Genomic DNA, 27,013 nt, shown 5'->3' with positions numbered 1-27,013 from the left:
TATTCAATATTGGTCTGGTCTGTAATAATAATAATGCTACCAATGGACTTTACCAAGACATTGCTTGAGGCTACCGAGATTTACTTACTAAACACAGGTCAAACAAAGCAAAGAATATTTAAATCTCACCCTCTGGCCAGGACTTATTGAGAAGGAAATGTTCTCTAATATGGCATTCCCACCATCTATATACTTTGCTGTGAGGTCTTTGACAGTCATTTGGCCCCCTGAGGGCCAGATATCATCTTCCCTCACATGCCGATTCTCAGTAATCGTAACTTTTGAGAGTTGGGCATCCTTGGATGGTTTGAATGACTTGGTAGGTGGTTTACTTTCTTCTGTAGGCATGTCAATAAACTTGAAGACTCGGCTCACCGATCGCATCTGAAATGAAATAACAATATTTTATTTTTGTTTGCTTAATACCTGCAGGCAATGTCATAATTAGTGTGATGTTTCCTTACAAAATAACATGTAAGATGTGACGCTGCTTGTCGTCACCTGGTTATTTGTCAGGAGGTTTTTCAATGAACTAACAGGAAATAATTGGATATAATTAAAAGCTTAACCAAAGAGAATTAACTAGGATTTATATAAATGGGCTCTGTATAGACCTGTTTATTTTTGTGATCATTTAATTCTCAGTTATGCAAGCCACACATCAATAGACAAACTATACTCAAAGGAATAGATGATGTCAAGGGGAAATTTTTTTTTCAACTATGAGCAACACTGCACACTGTTGTACAACTGGTATATTATAATAAAACATTCCACACCTCAAAACCATTACTGAAGATTCTCACCTTTCAAACTGCCTTAAAAACTGTCTACAATTCTCTGGGTCAGTTGGGTGGCAAGTGGACCCTTGATGCTCAGTAAATTTTGAATGACCTCACAATAATCTTCAAACAAATTTAAGTCACTCTTCTATATCTGTGATAAATAGTTACATTTTTAATACAAATTACTTACAGATCAATTTCCATTGTTGAGGAAAATGTCACTGTATATAAAAATTGTATATGAAATTAAATACACAATTGCTCTATAAATCTATTCATGTAACATTTAATAAAGTACACCTTTAATGTACACAGAAATAAAAGAGCTCATGTATTTCTTAAAGGTGCTTAAATTCTTCGAAAAGAACATATACCTCTGGATAGTTATGATTTATTGCAATTTGGAATTTAATTTTTAAAATAGCCTTGCAAATAATAGGCACTTAATAAATATTTGAAAAATTCATAAAGGAATGAATATGTGAATGATTACATATATGAATAAATAAATTAATAACAAGAGAGTTGAAGACTTTGAATTCACTCAATTTCTATTTTTAATAGATGTCCTTGATGACTTAGCCCTTCCCAGGAATTACTAGCTTCCTGCAAGGAAATTGATTGCTTTTTTTTTTTTTTTTTTTTTTTTTTGTCTGAAAAGTAATTACTGATTCTGGCTTTCCTCAGTCAAAATTCAACCCTCGCCTTTACAATGTTAAATGTTTATAGCCTTAGTTATAGTTAAGGCTTAGATTATTAAAAATGATATCTTTTGCAAAATAAAGGAAGGTGGAAAGAAATGTATTCAGGGCATTTGCTTCTATTATTACTATTTTTCATTATCAAAACATGGGACAGGAAATTGTTTTCATCTTTAATGTGGAATTATTGGTAAATAAATCAGAAGAATTTAAATATTGATCCTTGATTGAACATTAAAAATTCCATCTTATTGGGATCCCTGGGTGGAGCAGCGGTTTAGCGCCTGCCTTTGGCCCAGGGCACGATCCTGGAGACCCGGGATCGAATCCCACGTCAGGCTCCCGGTACATGGAGCCTGCTTCTCCCTCTGCCTGTGTCTCTGCCTCTCTCTCTCTCTCTCTCTGACTATCATAAAAAAAAAAAAAAAAAAAAAAAAAAATTTAAATTAAAAAAAAAATTCCATCTTATTAGCAATGTAATTGTATTGCTGGTTTCACATGCTATTGATCAAGTTTGCTGTTTGTGAAGTTCTTCCATCTAGTAATTTTCTTGCTTTACTTTTTTTCATCTTGAAAAATCTTCATATCATCTTCAATAATTTTTCAAGATTCAAGAGGAGAATTTTTTTTAAATCAAACCCATTGTTAATGGAAAAGTATCCAAAGCCCACATCCATTATAAATAACTCTAGAGTGGCTCTCACACATAATGTTTTCAATTCCAAATTACAGGTGACTTTCAGAGGTTGTTAAATCCTGATTCAGTTTTTTTTTTTTAATTAAAGCATACTTTTGCATTACATTGTCATTAATTTTCCTAGAAATTTGCTAGCCTATACAAGGTCTGAAAGATCAGTTAGAATTGTAACTACCATTCAGATGGAACTGCCAGAAAAAGAGCTCAAATGCATTTAAAATATTTTATTGTACTTATTCTGCAAAAGAATAATATTATGTACTTGAAATGATTGAAAGAAATGCAGAAATGAAACTTAATTTCATAAAATAAAGACATTTTTTGCATGTCGATGCTGTGAAGAATTCTAGACTAGTCTTTGTTAAATATATCAAGAAAGACACAATCTAACAAAAATCCTTCATATTTTAATACTTCCATATGGTAAGCAAAACACTTAAATATTGTTACCTAAATGACTCAAAATTATATGTAGTATTATTAGAAAATGACATTTAAATGTAGTAAATAGAATGTAAAACTAACTTTTCAGCTCAATCATCTTTCATATAGTCTAGTTTGCTTAAAGTGACCCTGAGACAGGCTATTATAGCTACTCACAGCATAGCCAATGTCCCTGACCAAGAACAAGTTCACCTCAACCATGGGCACTCATCACAGCATCTGAGCAGAAACTCATTCAATTCAGCGGGTTAGAACATTTTCTGATGAAGAGAAAATGTGGCTAGTGCAGACACCTGAACTGTGGCCACTTTTGCAACCACTGAAATGCTATTACTGAAAAGATGATGCAGCCAGACAATATTATAAATTACTAACTTCTTGTACCTCACAGGCTCTCCAACTGGCACATTCTACTTCCACTGCTTTTTAACGGAGAAGCCACAACAGAACCAGAGTAGAGAAAATCAATTCTGGTCTTTCAAGTGTCAAAAATTAACTTTTGGAGCCAGAGATGGATAGTTTGAAAATTCTGAGCCACATGAATAGTATTACTTGAACCTGAACTTACTTACACTCTATCTGGTATTATTTTTTAAAAGCACATTACAGGCCATCACAGGAGCCTGACGTGGGATTCGATCCCGGGTCTCCAGGATCACCCCCTGGGCCAAAGGCAGGAGCTAAACCACTGTGCCACCCAGGGATCCCCTCCATCAATTCCAAAGTAAATTCTATTCCATAGACCAGAGATCAGCAAAACTATGGCTCAATGGCCAAAACCAGTCACACCCAATTGTTTACATTAGCTTTGCCCTACAAAGGCTGAGTAGTTGCCATAGAGACCATAGAGCTCAAAAAGCTGAAAACAGTAAGTATCTGACCCTTTATAGAAAATATCTGCTGACCCCCTGCTACAATACACCAAAAAATCAGATGTAAAATGAATATTGGAGATCATCTAATCCAGTGATTCACAAGTCTAGGTGCACATTAGATTACCTGAAACACTTTTCAAAATATAGATAGACATCATGTCCGTCACCCTGCCCCTGATCAAAAGGACTGATATAATGGATCTTATAGGACCCTGAGGAATCTGTATTTTTCTAAAGGTTCCTCGTGTGCCATTGAGGTTGAGAACCTCTGATCTGATCTATTCATTCTTGGTACAAGTGAAAAAATCTAAACCCAGGAAGTTAAAGTCACATGCACAAAGCCAACAAAATTTCCAAACTTTCTAACACTCTAGCAATCCTTTATGGCTCTCATCAGCCTCTCCTACTAGTTCAAGACTCTAGAACATCTCAAGGGCACTTTCTCTCCCTTTGTTGGCTCTAGTAACACATGGGTTCAGTTCTTTGATCCGCTCTGACAAGTGCAGTGGTAGATGACTTAATCACTGGAGTTTAGCTGTCAGGGAGGGTGACAGGTCTGATTCCTGGGGGCATCAGGCCTACATGCATGCATGCCAATCAAGACTTGAAATCTTTCATATGAAAAGGATTCAGAAAAGAATGTCAGAGCTGACATGGACCTTAGAAAACTTCTACCCAAACTGTTACCTTTCACAAAGAGAAAAGTGAAGCCCTCAGGGGGCTCATGACTTGCCTAAGGCCAGCGTGGAATGCAGAGTAGAAAAGCCACTCTGCGGGACAGAAAGAACATCTTTGGATGAAAAGAAGTCTTGGGACAGATGTCATGAAGGTGAAGCATGTTGCAAAGCCTCGTGAGAACAGAAAAACAAAGAGAAATATCAAGAGACTATCGAAAGAAGGGGGAGAGAGAGGAGAACTGAATCCTCCCCTCAAATTCTTAGAGCAAAAACTGCTTTCAATACAAGAGAATTAGGCACCAAAAGCAACCAACGAAGAGAAGCCAGATTTCTTGGTGGCCACTGTACCATCAGTCACTTGATCTTTCCTGGAATCCAAAATAAACACAGGCAATAAAAGGATAAAGGAGAAACAGGGAGTTTCTATTGACAGAAAACTCTTTTCAGATTGCATCACTCTGGCAAGAACTTTCTGGAGCCTCCTTAACTGGAATCTAAATGTGAGCCCTGCAGATACATAGCCTCCCCAGCTCATCTTGGTGGCTTCCTTCTTCTTGTGCTATTAGGAACACACAGTGCCACAGGCCTGTCTTATCAGCTGCTGTAGTTAGAGAATTAGGGAAGCAGGACACTATTCCTATGCTCAGATGTCTAAGTTGTGCTCCCTAAGTGATAGTCCTGAAAATACATGAATTGTCAACTGCCTCATTCAAACAGACTTGGAGCATGGGTAATCTATTAGTCACCAGATGGCTTGGTATTGTTAAAGTTGAAACATCACCTCTGCACCCATTCTAACTCTGATTTATTTTATTTTCATTCTTTCACTGAGGCAGAAATATAGTTACACATTCCTGTTTAAGATACACAATGCTTGTGTAGTTAACAACAGGACAGAGAAAAGCTTTAGGGTTCTAAAAATGGCAGGTATCTCATGAATCCAAAGAATATAAATCAGTACACAGATTTGTTAAGAATACAAAAAAGTTAAAATAATAGCTTTAGCAATAACAACTGTAATTCATATAGTACTTGAGGTATGCAGTTAAAATGAATTAACACTTCTTTTTTTCACCCCATCTATGAAATAGAATAAAATACACAAGTGAAAAAGACAGACATATACACGATTCATGTTGAAATGAAGAGTGAATTTGAAATAACACGGTTTAAAACATCGTGCTATCAACCGAAATAACTGGAAATTCCCTAAAATGGGGGTTTCCAGTGGGCATTATTAAATTTGACTCTCTGATAATTTTACTATTTTTAAAAAATTTCTGGGGTGATTCACAACCTATTAAACTATGTCATTCATAAGGTGACAATGTTCAGATGATTTTTTTTCACTACTATATAAAGCCAGACAAGTTAGTAGGTACAATAGAAGATTTGTTCCCTTTTAATGGCCTCCTGATACCCCAGTGTGGTATTTTGAGGAGATTCCAAACAAGAACTTAGGCCCCCAAATGTCAAGCTTACTGGAAGACATTCTTATCACTGTGCTTTCTAACCATACAGAGGCATCAAGTTGGTCGTGTATCTTCAGAGAGGAGGGGGATGGTCTCAACCAGAGTTACAAATGAGTGATTGAGAGACGGTCGCTTACCTTTTTTTTTTTTTTTTAATATTTTATTTATTCATCCATGAGAGACACAGAGAGGCAGAGGAAGAAGCAGGCTCCCTGTGGGGAGGCCAATGCGGGACTCAATCCTAGGACCCCAGGATCACGCCCTGGGCCCAAGGCAGATGCTCAACCACGGAGCCAACTGGGCGTCCTGAGAGATGGTTTCTAAAGCATGGAGTTGGATGGTAGCAGCTAGAGAACAGAGACAGAAGACGGCTGGAATACAGCTAATGTCCAGAGATCTGTAAGAGGAGGGCCCAGCAAGGAGAGCTAAGGAGGAACCAGAGAGGTAGCAGAGACAGGCCAGAGGAGCATGATGGTAGTGAGAGAAGAGGGATTTGTCCGTGGCATAAGGACTGCTGAGACGGTAAGCGAGACGAAGACATCAGCTCTGGCAAGACGTTGATCATGAGTCATGGGGCTGATGCAAACCAAGTGAAGTGGCTGTGGCAAGAATGGGAAGGAGGAAATGGAGCCGGGCCCTCTTACAAGCAGTTGAGCTATAAATAGATCAAAGAAAAGAGGTGTTAGTTAGACATCAAGGGGAGGTAGTTTTATGATGGGGAGAGAGGCCCCACAAAGAGCAGGTAATTGCATATTATTGGCCTTGAAATAGGAACAAGGACACAGAGGCAGAGCATACGAGTAGAGAGGTGCAGCAGGCTGGTACAATTGGTGGAGAGAAACAAGGAAATCCTTTCTGGTTGCATCTGGTTCTTTCTATGAAGTATGTAGCAAGGTCAAGGGCTGAGAGCACAGGGAGTGGAATTACTGGAGCTCCCGAGAAAAGATAAGGAGGTGGGAAAGAGCTATCTTAGGGACTATAATAAAGAATTTATTAGGAAAATGCAGTCGAAGGGCTTTTGGTCAGCTTGGAGAGCCGATAACCGAGATGAGTAGGCAGTTACAAATACAGAGGGACATGAAGTAACCGTGAGGAAGGGCTATCACCCAACTACTGCCCTTACTGGCCCAAGGCTAATAACAGCTGGGCACCTGGTGTAAGCACCTGATGGGCAGTGAAAGAAAAGTCATCCTGCTGTTTCTATTACTTCATAGTTCCGCTAATGTTTGATTCCGTGCCTCTGTCTAAACTAGGACAGATACGTAAATGAAATATTCTAAGTCTAAAGATACTTTTTCTTTTCCTAAGTAGCTCCATACTGGAAAACTGGAAGTGGAAATCAAATGAAACACCCTGTTTACTGCATTTAAACTCAGATCTAAATTCAGTTAAGACACTCTAATGTAACGTGAGAACACATCAGATTTCTCCCTCAGAGGTCACAAGAACCTTCAGGGTTAACATCACATAGAGGTGAAATCTGAGGGCACGGCTGTCTCCTCTCCTACCCTCAACACATGTCAGGTGAAAATGAAAAGATCACTATACCACTCTGGTAGGTGTGTCGGTAAAAGCAGTATGATGGGAATCAATAATTAGAAGAATGCCTACAAGGGAAGACTGCTTGTACCATTTGGCAGGGAAATGAAAACGAACATGATCACTTTGATACTCAAACAAAAGAACACGACTTTTTAAAATGAAATCAAATATAAATATTGATCCTTTCCATAGACTGTGTCATAATAAATAGTTCTTTGCAAAGATTCTTTTATGCCAAAAGATGAAAGACACAATGTCAAAACACAGGTTACAAAGCTCAGGATGCCCATGCACAAAACCAGAGAAGTAAAAATACCTTAAAGAAACTTTAGTGGGGGGGAAAAAAAATGAAAGAAACTTTAGTGGAGATTGGATATGCAGAATAGAAATGGGCCAAAGGCTTCAACATCAAATGTATAGAGGCTTCATAAACCAAGAAAATTAATTCAGTAAAAGAACTGGGAATATACAAGGTGTAGAGATAGTTTTAGATAACGAAGTGAAGTATATGAGAATTTTAATTGTAAAGTCAACATAGTAGAAAGTTTGAACAAAAAAATTAAATAAATGCAGGCACAATACTGATCCACTCTTCTCCTGCTATTTTCCAACAGAAACATTTCTAAGTACATCTATGAGATCCAAACCCAAAAGCGTTAAGAGTTAAGTGAAGAGAGATAAATGGAGTCACTGAAAAAGCTGGCCAAATCCCCAAAAATAATGTTCCAGGAGAAGAGAGAGACGCTGTTATGAATCATGTTAGGGTTGAATTACATGTCAATGAATTTTTAAAATGCTTTGCTTACATAAAATATTAAGACACGTGGGGAGAAAGAGGGCATGAAGAGTTTTGTTTTTTCCCCTAGAGATATTTTTAAAGATGATATTTGTTCTTTTTTTTTTTTTAAGATTTATTTACTTATTTATTTTAGAGAGAGAGAGCATGTGAACAGGGGGAAGGGGGAGGGGACAGAAGCAGACTCTTCCCTGAGGGCTCAATCTCAGGACCCCATGATCATGACCTGAGCCAAAGTCAAGGGTGTCCCTCCAACCACCTGAGCCACCCAGACGCCCTATGAGGATACTCATTCTGATAGGAATGGGTTAGAAAATTGTCACAGCTGAATGAACGAATGCATCCTGGGACCATGGGATCTACCTCAGAGAATGGAGAAGGAACTTAGGAGAAAGTGTGATGGCAGCGTTTTAGATACGGTCATTAACTTGGCCCTCTAGGCTCTCTGCAAACGCAGTAATGGATGATTGATTTTAAATACACTATTCCAGGCGGACTAATAAAAGTTAATGATAATGCGATTCATGAAAACCATGTATCTTTTTAACTCAAAGTGGGAAATCTGCCTTTCTTCCTTTTCTCTCCCACTCTTGCTGCCATGGGGTGTGTGCCCCTGATGGTGTTCACTCAGTTATATGCTACTGCAGGCTGCGCATTCCAAGAAACCAAGACAAGAGACAGAACAAAACCAAAACACAGTCTTTGTACACTCTAACAGAGTACGTAAAGTGAGGGGGAGTATTAAACAAAAAGAGAGAAAGCAAAAAGAAACACTCTAGGAATGAGAAAGGAGCTATCGCTAAAGACTGGAAATTTAAAACATTAAAAAAAAAAAAAAAAACCAAGAATACTATGAAAAATGCAATGCTGAGCAACTGGAAAACCCAAGACAGAAAAGGGTTTCTTAGACAAGACATCAAAACATAAAGGGAACGATTCATGAAATTAACTTCATTCAACTTAAAAGCTTCCTTTCGTCAAGACACTGGAAGCTGAGCCATTGACCAGAGGACTGTGTTTTAAAAAAGACAGGACTGACCGTTACCCCAGAATTCATAAACTCTTGTGAACCAATTAAGAAAAACACTCAGCAGTTGACAGAAATAAGCTAACGGAAGAGAAAGCCAATAAATATGTATTAAGCAGCCCTATCTCCTTAGTGATCACTTCCCATCTGCCAAAATTAAGAGGTCCAGCGACCTCAAGTGTTGCAGAAGCTACAGATCAATGAGAATCCTTACACGCTCTTGATGGGAGTAGGACCTGACACCAGATATCTGAGAACAATTCGGCCCCATGTGGTGAAGCTGAATGCGGGTGAATTCTGGGACCCAGTCATGCCACACCTGTCTCTCTGTCCCAGAAAAATCGTTGCCCGGGATTTTTCACCGCAGCACAGGATCTTGAGAGTGGCTGTCTATGTGGAGGAAGGAAAGGATACGGGTCTAATGTGAGAGACACAGTAGCCTTCGATTTATCGGTGATGTTCTGTTCCTTAACTGGGGGTTGGGTAAGTAGTTGTCCCTTATGTCATTACCGATACTTTTTGGTTTGTCCAAACTTTTTCACAAAAGTTAAAAAATAATAATTACTTACCAAGCTGTCCACCTCTATGCTGGAGTTTACAGCCCACTGCAACGTACCCATGATATTCATGGCTAATGTTAGAATAATACCAACTGTTCCTTCTCCTTCACCTATAGGTGGGGAAAAACATATAAACAGGCTTTATAGTTATTTCTCTCTTCGGTGAGCCACTTTGTGCTGCTCCCAGGGCGTATGAACTATTCAAGTTACATTCCAGTTTTGTGCTCATCTCAACCATCTTTCGTCTCAGTTCACCACAGCATGTACCACCAGTAATAAGGTTCTGCATGCAGTTAAGTATTCAACTAATGTTTCAAATTAAAGAGTGACAATTAGGGAAGAGTTGCCCTTTTTTGAAGAGGTTTCAGTTGTTGAGGGGATGCTGGTGTCGGGTCAATACCGCGGTCATCTCTTCTACTACTCTGTAAGTAACCATACCTTCAACAACTATGATGGACGATGCAAAAAAACTTCTATATCCAGATGAGCTCCTCCACAAAGAAGTCAAAAGCAGAAGAAAGGTGTGTTTGAGCCGCACCCAGAAGATGTTTAGATACGTCTCCTGCCTTTGTGAGGAGGACTTTCTCTGCTTATCAGATGCTTTGGTGGCAGGGGGTGGGAGGAGCGGACTTCAGGTTTCATGGGGAAGTGAAAACTCATGGGTCTGCCATTGAGAAAGGGAGAAAGCTGACTTTTATGGGGGTTTTTTTTGGGTTTTTTTGTTTGTTTTTTTGACTTTTATGTTTAAACAAAGAAACAAAAAAGTGACTAGTTCACCCAGGAAGAACAATACTTGAGTGTTTAATTAGAATAAATGGTTTTCAGGGCTGGAGGGGACCACTAATTCATGGTCCTAAAAATTTTCTAACAGGAAACGTCTTAAAACTTTAGGTTATCAAGTCTCGGTTGAGAGTCAGTCCCGGCAACTGGAATACAGGAGAAGATTATTGTCACTGGGTTCTAAAATTGGGAGAAGTAATTTGTCCTATTATTATCAATTGAGATTTTTTCTTCCACGTTTCCTCTGACAGAAGACAAACCACAGATAGAAGGCATGTGCTTTTAACACTAAATCACTTGTTCTAAGTAGGTAAGATTTATCAGGGCTCCAGTGTATTACTCATTCTGAAAGTTAAGATGGGAGTAAGATAAAATGTTAATAATAATAACAATAATAAATACTATAAGCTTTATGGGTGTCTACTAGGGACCAGGCACTCTACTAAGTGTTTTGCACAAACGATCACATTTAACACTAGAGACCACAAACCATAGGAGAGGTGCTCTTATTATGTGTGTTTACATATGAAGAAAATGAAGGCCTTAGCGAAGCTGATTAATGTGTACAAGTTACCGGAGCTGAAGGCCAGTAGAGGCAGGACTGGTATTAGACGTGTGGCTAACGTTGACCCTGGCTAAGAATCAGCTCTGACGGACAGGGCCTGAACTAAAGTCATCTTGCAACACTCCGTCTACGCCTACTTCGTTTCCCCTGCAGGCTCCTGGGCCTCCTGCCCTGGGCCTCGTGGGGCATCTCTGTGACCCCAGCACATGCGGCACTCCGCTGGAGCAGGATTCTACTCGGACAACCAAACTGTCCCTTAGATGTGGCAGGTGCTCTGAATCTGGGTCCGCTGTCACATACATAGCCTACTTCAACATGTCTAACTCAGTAATTCAACTTTTTTTTTTTTTTTTAGTAATTCAACTTCTTAAATTAGAGCTTATTTGTCCATATAGATTTTCATTTTACTCATGGTGAAAGGTATTGTGTTTGTCACCCAAAGACCCTAAAATTTAAGACTTTTTTTTTTAAAAAGATATTATCCGTGTATTCATGAGAGACACACAGAGAGAGACAGGCAGAGGGAGAAGCAGGCTCCACAGAGGGAGCCCGACGTGGGACTCGATCCCAAGTCTCCAGGATAAGGCCCTGGACTGAAGGCAGTGCTAAACCGCTGAGCCACCCTGGCTGCCCTAGGGTAGTTTTTCATTGTGTAAAATTCACATTAGGGTAATGAATTGCACCAAATGGTGGTTAAAAGAAACCAATTTACCAGGGAGGGGGATTTTTGTGTGTTTATGTGTATAAATGGGGATGTTTCTTTTCCCCTATTCAGCAAGCTCTTGAATAAATGAGATCTATAATTTTTGAAGCCAGGATTCTTTACTAATATGAGTCAAAAGATGATTTTTTTTTCTCTCAATCACAGATTTGTTACTGTACACTCTGAGTCTGCTTTTTGAACTATAATGCTGAAATCACACAGCTCTAATTCAAAGAAATCATTTGTCCCACCATAGATGAATTTTAAGATTAATAAACTCCTCTCCCCCCCAAAAAAAAATCTATTCAAAGATACCTAAAATGTTTAACCAGTAAGACTGTAGCAGTTTGGGGTTGACAAAGTTTGCAATTGAATGGTCAGTCACATAGTTAAAAAGTTCATGTCACCTGTTGTTAAAATGGAGATGAAGGTAACAGCAATGAAGAATATGACAAAAATAATTTCCATTCTCATTTGGAACCAGCGCAGCGTTGACAGGTACAAGAACCAGTTGGCAGTATGTAAGTTCAGAGCTTTGTGAAACAAAGTCTCAAAGTAAGGCTGGCGTCCAAAGGCCCGAAGTGTCCACAGTCCTTTTAAACTTGTAAGAAGATGAGTGAAAATTGGACTCCTGCCTGCAAAATATTCCCATAGAAAACAACACAAATCATGTAAGGATGTGATGCAAATTCTTACTACCAGGGACCTGAAAAAGATTAGCTTCAAAAAGGGTAATCGTACACTAAATGTCATTCGTTAGAGGGTTTTCGTACTGGGGCCATACCTTGAGTAGATGCAATTTGGTTTGTTGCTGTTGTTTTTAATGAATTAGCCTCCTTTTTTACTAGGCCATCATGGACGAGAACTTTTTATAGAATCAATGCCATATTTTATTCATATTTCTTGGCTTTCACTGCGTGCTTCCCCCTGCCCCCAGCAATCCTATATTAATCCTTGCTGAGAGACCATGTTTTTCTTTTGGGACCATTTATTTAAGTTTATGTGACTTCATTTAGACAATAACCTTCAATAGAAACACATTGGAGATTTAACCCTGAAGGTGCACTGGCGCCAAAGCCATTACTGAGACATGTGCTTCCCCAACAGCTCAGGCTGTGCTCGGGGAGCGGCGGGGGTCGGGGTAGGGGGGTGCACACAGAAAGAGAGACCCCAGGAGAGCAGGAAGGGTATGTGAAACATTGTGCCCGGTATTGTTTGAGAGCCCAGACAAAGCTTTAGTAGTAATAGTAGCCCTATCGTTTTAAAGTTGAATTTACGCAAGTTCATGATGAATGAGCATCGTATACTACAACCCTTATAACTTGCTTTAAAGCCAGAATGAAGTCTCACGGTCATTAGCAGAAACCATCTATGTGTGCTTTGGAATTGACTGTACCCTTTTGCATATACATGTGTTTTTAAAAGTCATTGTCACATTATGTAGGAGTTTAACAGCCGTTGGAGGTGGGGGTTGGGGGGAATGGGAAGAGTAGGCAGAGGGAAGCAGGTAGAGAATACAAACAGCCTTGTGGGTATCTCCCAGGGCAAGGGCTGCCCTTGCAGGGCCCTACCTTCAGATTCCAGTTGCTTGAGTTGCTGTGAGGTGTGGAGGAAGTAGGCCCGCAGGATAATAAAGGCCGCTATCACTGGCACTGTCGCTAGGAAGATGTAGGGCTGTAAAACCGACACCACCGCCACAGCTCCGATCACAATTAATAACAACTGCAAGATCAAAGACAACACTTTGGTGAGTGAATGTTTTCACGTTGGTAACGCGCAAGGTACGCCAGAGGTGTAGCTCCAAAGAAGCTCTTCGCGCTCTGCTCCGTTCTCAACGAGGGGCGGGCATCTTCCTGGCAAAGTAGCATTTTGCATAAGTTCCATCAAAATTCAAGAAATTGCTCAGGTTGCTTGGCACAACATCTTGAAGTTTTGAAAACATGGTGCCCTTGGGTCTCAGGATGGTCTCACTTCCCACATGCCTTAAAAGGGCTGTACGATAAACAATTGTAGATGAATATGATTTTTTTTCCCTAGTGTGGCCTTCTTTTAAAATAATTTTATTTAATTTTGAAATGATTTTGGTATAAACGTGAAATTTTAGCCTTTATTTTGTTTACATGATTCCTGAAAATCAGGCATTCATCTTGGAGCTTTTTGAGTCAGAAAGATCTGGTTTAAGTGAAGACTCGGTCATTTAGGCATGAAACAATTTTTTCAAGCATAGTTGACTCGTGTTTGAGATTTTTAAAAATTATATTTAATAAATGTAACTCCCCTCCCCAATTCTTCTGTTCCTATTCCTTAAAATAATTGGAGATGACCTTAAAGGCTCAAAAAAAAAAAAAAAAAAGATTTTGGGATATGGCTAATTGATTTAATTTTATTTCCATCTCCTACGTTGTCAAAATGCACTTCGTGCTTCAGTCAAGCCCATCAGTTAGAGATATCTCTTCACATTATCCATCAAAACATCAAAGAAACAAGCTAACCATGCTGGTTTTTCTTCGGAATCAAGTTAAAAGCTTATATTCTATTATTCCCACATGATAACAAATCTATACATTTTATTTTTATTTTTTTTTAATTTTTATTTATTTATGATAGTCACAGAGAGAGAAAGAGAGAGAGGCAGAGACACAGGCAGAGGGAGAAGCAGGCTCCATGCACCGGGAGCCCGATGTGGGATTCGATCCCGGGTCTCCAGGATCGCGCCCTGGGCCAAAGGCAGGCGCCAAACCGCTGCGCCACCCAGGGATCCCCAAATCTATACATTTTAAAAAGCAAAAGAGTCTGCTAGCATTTGCTCCACTGTAATCAATTTGAATAAGTATAAATAATGTCACAACAAGGGTTAAAAAATTAACTTATTAGAACATCCAAATGATAATCAGTGAGCCAATTCTCTACCAATTTCCAGGGGTGACACATGCATTTTTGCAGCTGAATATGCAGTGAAATGCAGAATATTTTGGTAGATGGCAGTGGGGGTGGGGGTGTAGCTAAGAGCTGAATAAATCTTCTTCGAGTGTGTTGTTATTTCCATCTAAAACATTAGAGGATAATCTCTCAGTGACCTCTCTAGGGGAAATGCCTCCATGTCTCTAATTAATTCTGCCTTAAGAGCCCTCACTCATCAAGAAATACTTGGATAAATCTTTACTGTGCCAGGCACTGGACCAAGGACACATGATGCCTCAAAAACCTAAGGAAAGTCTTCCCTAGTCCATCTTTGCCCTACAAGAGCCACCAATACAATGAGAAAGCCCCAAAGGCCCTACTTACTCCCTGACAAGACTTCAATAGCAAACTAGTTTTTTAACCAAAGACATTTATTTCCTAGAAATAGGATCTTTGCCAGGGGTGGGGGAGTAGGGGGAGATAAGTTCCAAGCATGATTAGGGAATATGATTTAATCAGGCAGACTATCGTATTAAATACCAGGATGTCTGAAAGACAAATGTTGTTGCACTGGCATCGTGAAAACATTCAGCTACTCCATTAGGATCAGGGTCTTGTATTTGCTGCAGACAGTTGTAAAGAGCACTGTGTTCATTTGACTAGTGCTATTTTTACCATATAATTCCAATCTGGTGTGGCTGGATTATAACACTCATTGCAGAAAGTGACCATTTTGTTTCCATGACTGCTGATGCGCTAGAGATTCTTAGGAATGAAAATGCAACTTACAATAAAATGGGTATAATTGGACAGTCGGACTACCCAAGATATCACAGGAGGTTAGTGAAGAATGAGGAAGGTGGCTACAACTGGAAATTATGAAACACTCACAAGATAAATTTCCAGGAATTATAATCATCCAGAACATAGCTCAGACTGAAAAGGAGGTGAAAAAGGAGTCTAAGCATTGAGAAAAATAATTCCATTTGCTACATAAGAGGCCATCCTTTGGCACTGAGGTCAGAAGCTAATAATTTAGCTCTGTGTGCCAAACTAAAGGCACTAGTTTAATATATATGATATTCTCAGCACGAAAGAAACCTTAAATTCTGTCCTAGATTTTTTTGATTCACAGTGAGTACGAAACAAGTCACTTCAATCAGGTGTATTAGTGAGAGGACAACAAAATAAATAGAAGGAATTCAGGACAGGATGGAAACAGGAGCACAGATGTCTAATTGCCAATGACCTTTACCCAAATTCTAAACTTCCTCATTAAAAAAGAAAAAAAAATCAACAGGCCATAAAGCCTGCGAGGCACAACCCATTCATGGTCCTAGGAGGTAAGCAGCACATTTTCACCCACTGACAGCAGCTCAAAAGCATTCCTGCTGCTAAAGGGCACATAGCACTGCCTGTGAAACTAGAGCAGATGAGAAGAATGAAGGATCACTCTGAAATCGGGGATAAGTTAATGAATAGATAGATAGATAGATAGATAGATAGATAGATAGATAGATAGATAGATACCTATTTAAAACTATGATATGAAGAGCAGATTCGGAATTTAAGTCACAAATGAATTTTTAAGTAAGGGATTAAGGGGATTAATAGAATGAATGTGGGGGGAGATGTGAAAGATACAGAAGAAATCGTAGTAGGACTCTGGGTATAATTAAATATTCAGATAAGAGAGAAGAAATAAAAGAGACTTAAGGGTTTTGTGGCTGAAAAGAGAAGATTTTGGTATTTTAAAATATACAGGCTTCTACTTAATAAAAAAAAAATCATTCACCCAAATATGGAGATAAACAGGATGCTAAGACAGTTTTTCTCTGTCTCACAAATATATCTGGTCTAAAATGACTTGTTTTTGTTTTTGTTTTAGATTATTTATTTATTCATTCATTCATTCATTCATTCATTCATTCATAAGAGACAGAGAGAGAGGCAGAGACACAGGCAAAGGGAGAAGCAGGCTCCATGCAGGGAGCCCAACGTGGGACTCAATCCTGGGTCTCCAGGATCACGCCCTGGACTGAAGGCGGCGCTAAACTGCTGAGCCACCCGGGCTGCCCATAAAATGACGTGTTTCGTATCCCCTCTGAATTAAAAACTAGGACAGAATTTAAGGTTTCTATGTGTAATGAGAATTTCAAGTATATTAAACCGGTGCCTTAAGTTTGGCAGCCGGTGTTAAATTATTAGCTTCTGACCTCAGCAAATGTGTCATGGGTGGGCCACTGCTAGTATGCTGGTCTGAAGCACAGAACTTGAGTACCGAAAGACACCATCATCAGATTTATCTACTTCATTTTACAGGTTAGAAATAGAATCCAGATCTTCCATTTCCATTAGACAGTGTTCCAATCCAGAAAGCAAATTCTGCTAGAACGTTATTAAATGTTAGGACAAAGAGTAAATAGAAATTTATTTTTAAAGGAAATTTACAGGTATGCCTTATTTTGTGCAAAAATCTGTTCCTGTAATGTTGTAACTCGAAAACATTTCTTTAATGTGAACATAATTAAGTATAGCTAGAGAAGCTCACAATCTAGAGGATTTTTTTTTATAATAAAACTAGGATGAATGACTGATTTTTATTTTTTTTTAAGAATTTATTTGAGAGAGAGAGAGCAAGAAAGACAGAACACAAGCTGAGGTGGGGAGGGGACAAAGGGAGAAGGAGAAACAGACTCCTCACTGAGCAGGGAACCTGAGGTGGGACTCGAACCCAGGACCCCAGGATCATGACCTGAGACAAAGGCAGATGCTCAACTACTGAGCCACCCAGGTGCCCCAATGACTGATTATTAAATAAAATCAAAACTAATCAGATTTTTACTGCCATTTGATTGTCAGATACTATGCTTCCTTAATATGAGGCCCTCTTATAAATAAAATAGGGAAATTAAATAAATAAAAGAGCCCTGCCTAATTACTTGTGAAAGCACAACTAATGAGCTGCAACATTAGAAATTGAGCAGAAACTATTTGCATTGCCATAACAGAAAGGATTTCAGAGCCATCGCATGTGTCTAAAAAGTGTTAACTTATAAAATAAATACTTAAAAATATTTCTCCCACAGGATTTCTGAAGCGAGATTCACACTGAATCAGAAAATAGTAAACTACAAAAAAAATTTATATATATATATAATTATATATACAATTTTTATATATATGTACATCATCAAGGACCAACATTTGAGTCGTCGTTTTGCAATCATGTCAAAATATCCATGTTCCAGTTTTTACCTAATTTAATAATATTATATTTGATATCGGTCATTTACACTCCTGGAACAAGGAACAAATAAACCACATTTAAAGAAAGATACAGGACATGTCCCTTCAAATGTTTGAGCTCAAAACATCAGTGAAAGAATTCCAGCAGCTATTGCTGAGTTACAGCCCTAAACACAGCAATGGAAGGAAATCCAAAATGCTAAAGTTCACAAGGAACAGTTAATGCATTTTAATCGCTCCAGTCATTTCAGATGAGGCAAACTGACAATCTGGTTTTTCCGCACCTGCCAATGTCGGTTGCATATACACACAAATGTGGTAGCCTTTATTTTGTTTTAGAGGTCCTCTCAAATAAAGTATTATTATAGGGGATTGGGAAGGGGGGGGGAGAATGACTCATGCTAAGATGGGCTGCAATGTTCCAGCTGTCTCTCCAAGGAGATCACTGAAACTGTGGCATTTGCTTGACCTAAGCCAGACAGGAGTTGTCTTCAAACTAGGTCCAACAGCAAGGTCATTAACTCACAGCCCTCCTTAAGTCCTGCCACTTGCAGAGTCCTAAGGTGCATCCCCTAGGTCACCTTCATCTCCATCTCCTCCTTTTCTTCTCATTCTAACTTCCACTAAATCACCACACTCCAGGGAGACATGCTCGGAGCCAGGCTGTCCTGGTGGCCCCTTCAGATGTGTCACCCAAGGACAGTCCTCACGAGTCCTGGATTTTTCTTTCCCTTCTCATCTGCTTGAAAATGTATCTGTACTACAGTCCCTGTATTATGGTCCCTACCCTGAGGCTGCTGGCTAGCTAACCTGGGCCAGTGTGTTCCTGGGTGGGATGGGTTGAAACTGTAGCCCATCAAGGATTAACAGGTCTTCATTTCTAACACGCGCCCTTTGGAGGTAGGTGACTTCCATCAAACAGTAATGCCAATGTCAAAAATGTCACACTTTGTGGACAGTTAGGGAAAGGCGGTCTACTATGTCTTTCAAAGCATTCCCAGGTACACAGCTATCACGTCTAAATGTGGAATTGCCCTAGGTTCGGGTCAGGTAAACTGCTCTGACTCACCACTGAATTTACTAAATTTATGCCGATTTTGAAGACTTTTGATATTGACAAAATTCCCACAATAGATAGGCCTTCAACTCCCAAAATGAAAAATAAGCATAACTTAATCTACTTATTTTTCTAACTATTTTTAAAAGTATGACAAATGTAAAGACACTTAATAGTTCTTATTTTTACAAACCTGGATGAAGTCAAATATGGTAAGGGGCAGAAGATCATCCAAAATCGCTATATCTTTGGAGAATCTATTAAGAATCCCACCTATAATATAAAGAAAGAGAAATTCCTCAGAAAACAGTAATCTTAAAAAGACATATCAATATTTGTTCCATCTGGATCACAGCAGAAATATTCAAAACTCAAATAAGAATCAGCACGTAACATGATAAATAAAGACTTAGAAAACGCTCGTGTTGTACAGAGATTCTAAGCCCTGTGGTTGAGTCATGGTCTCCCACGTTTAAACCTTTATAAAATACGGATTGTGGTAAGATTCATCCTATTGCTACCACCTCACACGTGCGAGCTTGAACGTAATGATGATTTCCCGGATGTGCGATCATCATCGCTTTACATCTGTATTCCACGACGTGTGGCTCTACCTCTCCTCCGACTTCCAGGCCTTTCTGACATCTCTGCAGAACCCCTGGCTACTCTTAATTTCTGCCCCTTGTTGTATGGCCCCCCCTTTTCCATGTTCCCTCTTTCCACCCTCTCTACTAGCGACTTGAGCGTCAGCCTGTCTTCTGAATTCCAGACTTATGTTTATAAATCTGATGATGTTTTCCTTCAACGAAGAAAAGTTATAGATGGAATGTTGACGATGTGCCAGACGTAACGCTAGGCACTGAGATAGCAGAGGTGAATAAGCCGGGCTCCTTGCCCTTAAGGAATTCATTGTCTAGGGATAAAGACACAATTAGATAAAACATACCATGGTACAAAAAAAGTGATATTGAATCTTATCATTCAACCCCCCCCATTAGCTACATAATGAAGTCCAAAATTCTTAATTTAATACTTAATGCAACACAAAGTTAAGATCTCCATAATCTCTCATATTTACCTTTTTTGGGGGAGGGGGAACATTTAAGTTTTACTCTCTTAGTAAATTTCAATTACATAATATAGTGTTTTCAATTATGGTCACCAAGTCATACATTAGCTCCTCAGACCTTCTTTATCTTAAAGGGATGAATTTTTGCCCTTTTACCAACCTCTATAGTTGGGTCAAAAATACTTTAAAAATACATTTGGAATTTATTCCTCCTCTTCCACCAAAAAAAAAAAAAAAAAAAAAAAATCCAAAAAGCAAAAAAACAAAACCTTAAAACGAATTTATTTGATCACCTTTGAGTAGTTACATGAAACTAAATTATTCTATACCATCCTATTCTACAGCCTTCATAGGTAAAAGAATTTTAGGTTTTCTTTGGTCATTTCAAATCTTCTCTTTTAAATGAGACTGTATATTGGCAACAAGATGCCTGAAAGGGGGCTAGACCAAATATTTGAACCGAGAAGGATGGCTAACCCAATGGCTTGTTTCTGTTGCTACACTCCCATCAGCAACACAGGATAACAAATTGGCTAATTAGCCAAGACAGAAACATGAGGAGCAGCCTCAAGGTCTGATAGCCTACAATATCTAAGAAATGTGCACTGCCAGTCATTACGAATCTTCAACGGGGCAGATGCCTCCGTCAAAAGCCAACACTACTGCTAGAAAACCAACAAAATCCTAGGACCTTTTGACTATGGATCAGCAACACCATTTTGTATACTTAGTCAAATACCTGCTTTCAGTGTGTTGAGGGTTGACATAGGTGCTTGAAGAACAGAATGTAACATTTTGTGGTGTAAAATTTTCGACACTGTGATTAGAGTATGCACCAGTGGTAAACCTCTGAAGAGTCCCAGAGCAAGCAAAGTATCAGCTACTCCCACATAAATGTAGAAAATATAATATGCGCTGGTACTGGTGAAGATCACTGCATAACTGCTGTTTACGCTCTGAGTGCTATTCCCTTTGTCTTGAGAAGACAAGCTGCAAAGCAAAAAGAAATCATTATTTGTCAACTAAACTTCCCTGCTGAATTTCCGATACATGTAGACAAAACTGAACTTGAGTCTGAGGAAACACAACATATTTCACTAGCAGAAGTAAGACCTTTGATCTCAAGGACCTAATATTGCAATGAAGTAGACTACATTTTTTCACCATTGAAACAGATGAAGTTGACCATCATTAAACAATCAGAGAAAGGACTAAATGTAAAATGCTGTTTCCAATATTTTTATTGTATTTTTTGGAAACAAAATACAGCTAAATTCTGTAGGAACTGGATAACAGTTGCAGAAACTGCACATGCTCGCAATTTTAAACAAAGAATTTTCCATCTCTATAACAGTATGGGGAAATGAAGCATCCTGGATATTATAATATTTAATAAGACCCAAATAATCAATAGAAACAAAATATAATCTACAATAGGACAAGGAATACTCACTTTCTAAGTATCCACAATACAACCAATGAAACAGCCACCTGAAATAAAACAATACACACTTGATTTTCTTTTCCAACATCTCTACCTATTCCTCCATCAAAACACACACAATTTCATTTTCCTTTGCCTCACTTTCCTGGGTCCAGCAGCTGCAATGATTGTTCTCAAAACCATTATATTGTGGTTATAACATGTTAATAGAATTAAAATTCTACTATATTAAATACTTTGTCATTTTTCTCCCTCATTCAATAGAAACTATTCATGGAACCTCACAGAAGAGCTAGGATTGCAGTTAAATGTTTTAAAGAATAAATCTTGCTTCTTATAAAGAGACGAATAGCCTATTGGCAGATAATTCACTTAGCTGTTATAAATAATTTCATTTAGTATGCAGCACATGAGGGATTAATTCCTATGAAACCACTTAATTATTGGAAAAGATGTTCATATTTATGAAAATTAGATAAAAGTCTCAACAGTGCACCTGAAATATTTAAATAAGTTATAAAAACTCAACACCCCCAAAGCAAATAATCCAATATAACAATGGGCAGAAGACATGAACAGACATACAGATGGCCAACAGACACATGAAAAGGTGCTCATTATAACTTACCATAGGGAAATGTAAATCAAAACCACAATGAAGTATCACCTCACACCTGTCAGAATGGCTCAAATCAACAATACAAGAAACAACAGGTGTTGGCAAGGATGCAGAGAAAAAGGAACCCTCTTACACTGTTGGGTAGAATGCAAACTGGTGCAGCCACTGTGGGAAACCGTATGGAGGTTCCCGAAAAAGTTAAAAATAAAACTACCCTACTATTAGATCCAGCAATTGCACTAATTTACCCAAAGAATAAAATTTACTAATCCAAGGGGTACATGCACCCTGATGTTTATTGCAGCATTATATGTAATAGCCAAGATATGGAAGCAGCCCAATGTCTACTGATTGATGAATGTAGATGATAGATAGATGATAGATAGATAGATAGATAGATAGATAGATAGATAGATAGTAGATAGATAGCCAGATAGATAGAGATAGAGATATCTACATAATGGAATATTATTTATCCATAAAGAAGACTGAAATCTTGCCATTTGCAATGACATGGATGGAGCTTAGAGAGTATAATGCTAAGTGAAGTAAGAGAAAGACAAATACCATATGATTTCACTCATTTGTGGAATTTAAGAAACAAAACAAATGAGCAAAGGGGGGGAAAAGGAGAGAAACAAACCAAGAAACAGACTCTTAACTATAGAGAACAAACTGTTGGTTTAGAGGGGAGGTCGGCGGGAGGGTGGGTGAAATAGGTGATAAGGATTAAGGAGTGCACTTTTGATGAGCACTGAGTGATTAAAATAAAAACTTAAAAATAAATTAATTAAAACTAGAAAAAGATTATTCATCCAAAAAACAATTCTCAAAGGTACAAAAATTTAGCTTGTTATAAATTCACTTTGTTATAAAGACAAAACACATACTTTAGGTTGAAACACACACTACTAGTACTATTCAGGCTTTCTCAAGGTAGAAGCTCTTGTCTGAGGGATAAGTATTATATATCATAACTGAAAAAATAAAAAATTTTAACCACTATGGTATTTTTAGTTCCTTCAATATTTAAGAGCCATGCACCCAGTTCCACTTCAATCTGGTATTCTATTCTCCTAAACCCTGTGGAGAGACAATCTGGTGTTTGTATATGTGCTGTCGAAGCGAGCACAACAATCCTGTGTTTGCCATCACAACTCTAATACTAGAAATGACTGTAATTATATGACTCTCCCAAAACTAACTTTATCAGAGAATCTAATAGGAAAAAAAAAACTGTGAATAAAATAATTTGAAAATTAATACAGCATAAAAATAGAGAAGAAATTTCTAGGTGTTCTTTCATATTCAATTTAAGTATCTAATAGTACTATATAAAAAATTTATAGGGACGCCTGCGTGGCTCAGCAGTTGAGCGTCTGCCTTCGGCTCAGGTCATGATCGAGTCCCACGTCGGGCTCCCTGCATGGAGCCTGCTTCCCCCTCTGCTTGTGTCCCTGCCTCTCTCTCTGTGTCTCTCATGAATAAATAAATAAAACCTTTAAAAAATGTTTTATAAAGAACAATTGGCATTAACTAAGAAATGACATGATGAAGTTCTATATTTTAAAGAGGTGTATAAGTTTTAGTTAAATTCACATATTAGGAATATAATAATGAAAAATCTAATGTCATCATTCTTTCTTTCCTACTTTTTTTTCATTGCACACATAGCGTCCATGCACTATATCAGTAAAAGTAAAGAAAAAAAGTTCCTGTTTCCTTGAAATTTAAGGAAATTCAAATTGACACAAAACAAGGCAACAATCTGGGGGAATCCCTGGGTGGCTCAGCAGTTTGGCACCTGCCTTCAGCCCAGGCATGATCCTGGAGTCCCGGGATTGAGTCCCACATCAGGCTCCCTGCGTGGCGCCTGCTTCTCCCTCTGCCTGTATCACTGCCTCCCCCCCTCCCCCCGTGTGTCTATCATGAATAAATAAAATCTTAAAAAACAAACAAACAAACAAGGCAATAATCTGACTTTTTCAAAAGGCTTTGTCCCAGGACGAATGCTTTCCTATTTCCTGAGACTAATCAAATCATTCAAGAATCAAGATAAGGGTATCTTTCTGAGTCACTCTTTGGTTATTATAGTCCCCCTTTGTTCCAATCAAAGGAGTGTCAATATTGCTGGCATTGCCAACATTCTTGGTATAAGAATAAATCCCAGAAACAAATATTTTATAATATTTACTAATGAACAATAACCCAAGTAGTTTTCAAAGAACTGGTCTAGTCAGTGTAATATAAAGTTATTTCCTGGCTTTTGTGAAGAGACCACTAGTGGATGGAGACACAGAACTGCCAATCCAAACTATTTTTGTTGACTAGAACAAAAACAGTTCCAAAGACTTGATATAATGATATAAGTACAAATATTTGGGGGCATACAGAAACAATTGGTTAAGCAAATTCTATCATTTCATTCCAAAACGTTTTAAGTTGTAAAGTTTATGCAGTTTATGATAGAGTGAGAGTTCTGGGTCATTAAAAGGGAAAAGCAAAAGGTCTTTATTTTATTTTATTTTTCTGGGGCTTTAAACTTCAATCCATATCACATAAAAAACAGTACAGTCTAAGTCAGCACTGTCCAAGGGAAATATCTACGATAATAAAAATGTTCTATACCTGCCTTGTTCAATATTATTGCCGCTTATCACATGGGACACTTGTCACAGGAAATGTGTGACTGAGGGACCGAATTTTAAATTTTATTTTATTTAATTTCATTTAATTTATATGTTCATATATTGCTGTCAGCTACTGCATTAGAGAGTGCATGCATAGGTTATAATAACTATTAGTTCTATAGGGGTGTAGACAGAGTATTTATTACATATTCATGTTAAGTATCCAAAATCTGATGATGGCATTCTCTACAAACAACTCCATGAATGGCCAGGATGATGATTCATGAACTGTGCAAATGTCCCCAAGATGAAACAGAAGTAGCCAGTATTGGGGTCCCCGGGTGGCTCAGCTGGTTGAGCATCGGGCTCTTGATTTGAGCATCGGGCTCTCGATTTCGGCTCAGGTCATGATCTCAGGGTCATCGGGTTAAGCCCTGTGTTGGGCTCTGGGATCAGCGGGAATCTGCCCCTCCCTGACACACTCTCTCTCTCTCTTTCTGAAATAAATTAATAAATCTTAAAACACACACAATTGAAAAAGCAGATAACCTGTCATGTAACATAGGGTAAAGTTAAAGAAGCCAAACCAATTTATTCTACAAGTTTTTTATATACACAGAATTCAGAGCTACCTCCTGAGTCACACAACGGGATGTTTGTAAAGCAATACCTATTAAAAACACAATGGGTATTTTGAGTTTTTAACCAAAGGAACACAGTATCCTAAATGTTCTGTGAACAGTATAAACATAAGTGCGGTAGCGTATTCCACCCATTAGCTCTGTTTTGTTCACTACACACGCAACCACACTATACGCACAGAATTGTGCCTGACACATTGAAAGGACTTAAAAAATCTGTGTTGAATGTGTAAATGGCTGCATGAGCGAGCGGCAGGCCGTAATAGTAAAGTGCCACCTTGTCATGACTTCGTACACAGAATTCAATGCTTCACAAAATCATGCCCTGAAACGTAGACCCATGCTAAGTAGAACTGCCTTCAAAGGATTATTATTAATCAGTTACAGAAGAATATTAAGGGAATATATCACATGTCCATTTTACTAAAAATAAAAAGTTACCCAGAGCTTCCTTCTTAACAAAGAGAATAGGATAGAGCAGTACTCTTGACACATTCCTTAAAAATTACAGAATGAAAACACTAAAGGATCTTGACATACTCCAGTGAACAATACCCACCAGTTGTTGTAAGAAGCAGGAAACTGTCTCCTAGTCTTATTTGCATTTCTTCTCAGTGATGTACCATCAAGCAGAAGCACTAGAAAGCCCAACGTGATAGAAATTGTATAGCCTTGGGGCACCTGGGTGGCTCAGCCAGTTAAGCATCCACTTTCCTCTCAGGTCACGATCCCAGAGTCCTGGGATCAAGCCCCGAGTCGGGCTCCCTGTTCATCTCCCTCTGCCCCTTCCCATCCCCCTACTCATGCTCTCTCTCTCTCTCTCTCTAAAAAAATTTTATAGCCTTTATCCTTGGCGCCAATATCAAAGAACTTACAGAAAATACTTCTCTGCATAGAAAAAAATGGTCCAGAGATATAAAGGCAGACTGACTCCCTAATTAAAATAACACATTAATGATATGTCGTAACAAACTGCATAAATCAAACTAATTTTTTTCAGTTTCACACTTTGAAGAAATAAGAAAGGGAAGCATATGGAACCTACTCTATAAAACCACAAAATCTAAATTGGAGTATGGTATCCATGAAAAACTAAAAATGGATAAATTACATCATCAAGGGAGACACGTATCTTAACCTTTCTTCAAGTTTTCTGATCATGATGAGTATGAGGCTCTAGCAAAGGTTTAAAAGAACTAAACTATCTTCCCGGATTAGCACCTGCACCATGATACATGCTGATGAGATATGTCGATGTTACTGAGAAAGGGGCACACTGGTATTAAGAAAGAAGCTTGATCTAAAAGAAAAGCTGTGTAAATTTTGATTCGAAGAGGGTGACAGAACTGTGAAATCAGTGTTTAGCTATATAACCGTGCACATAATTAAAACAATTGCTATTCGTCTACTATCACCAAGTTTTTATTACCTAAAGTTTTGACAGCCAGCTCATTGGTGATGCCCCCAGGACATTGGCCAAAGTGCCACATCCTAGTATATAATGTCTTGTCTAGCAAATGGCATTATCAATGTGTTTTGCCCATTAAAAAGACATTTTTTTTTGCAATAACTGTGAGGGCTCCACTAATAATTTACATCCTCTCTTGTAATTTAGTTTTAAGCTTAAAGACAAAGGACCACTGTCTTCTTGATTAAATGAGCTGGTAATACTGTACACACGCACAGCAGCTCAGTGCTCAATCACTAATTAGTTAATTAATTATACACCATTTTGAGAGGTACAGAAGTTCAGCTCTATGGAGCTGGATAGGACAAAGA

General features: G+C 38.4%; 1 protein-coding gene across 1 annotated transcript in view; it reads right to left on the bottom strand.

Moving 5' to 3' along the window:
- CFTR (CF transmembrane conductance regulator) overlaps positions 1–27,013 on the bottom strand; it is a 164,121-nt gene that overhangs the window by 37,005 nt on the left and 100,103 nt on the right. Inside the window, exons 16-22 of the mRNA XM_025464763.3 lie at positions 21,354–21,391; positions 20,640–20,890; positions 19,025–19,104; positions 13,196–13,346; positions 12,032–12,259; positions 9,586–9,686; positions 130–384 (exon numbers count right to left, since the gene is read on the bottom strand). Of these exons, the coding sequence (XP_025320548.2) occupies positions 130–384; positions 9,586–9,686; positions 12,032–12,259; positions 13,196–13,346; positions 19,025–19,104; positions 20,640–20,890; positions 21,354–21,391 (1,104 nt within the window). The remainder of the gene's footprint in view (positions 1–129; positions 385–9,585; positions 9,687–12,031; positions 12,260–13,195; positions 13,347–19,024; positions 19,105–20,639; positions 20,891–21,353; positions 21,392–27,013) is intronic.

The sequence above is a fragment of the Canis lupus genome, chromosome 14 (assembly GCF_003254725.2).
Source record: "Canis lupus dingo isolate Sandy chromosome 14, ASM325472v2, whole genome shotgun sequence".
Taxonomy (NCBI): domain Eukaryota; kingdom Metazoa; phylum Chordata; class Mammalia; order Carnivora; family Canidae; genus Canis; species Canis lupus.
The sequence above is the reverse complement of the archived record's forward strand: the minus strand, read 5'-3'. Positions and strand labels throughout refer to the sequence as shown.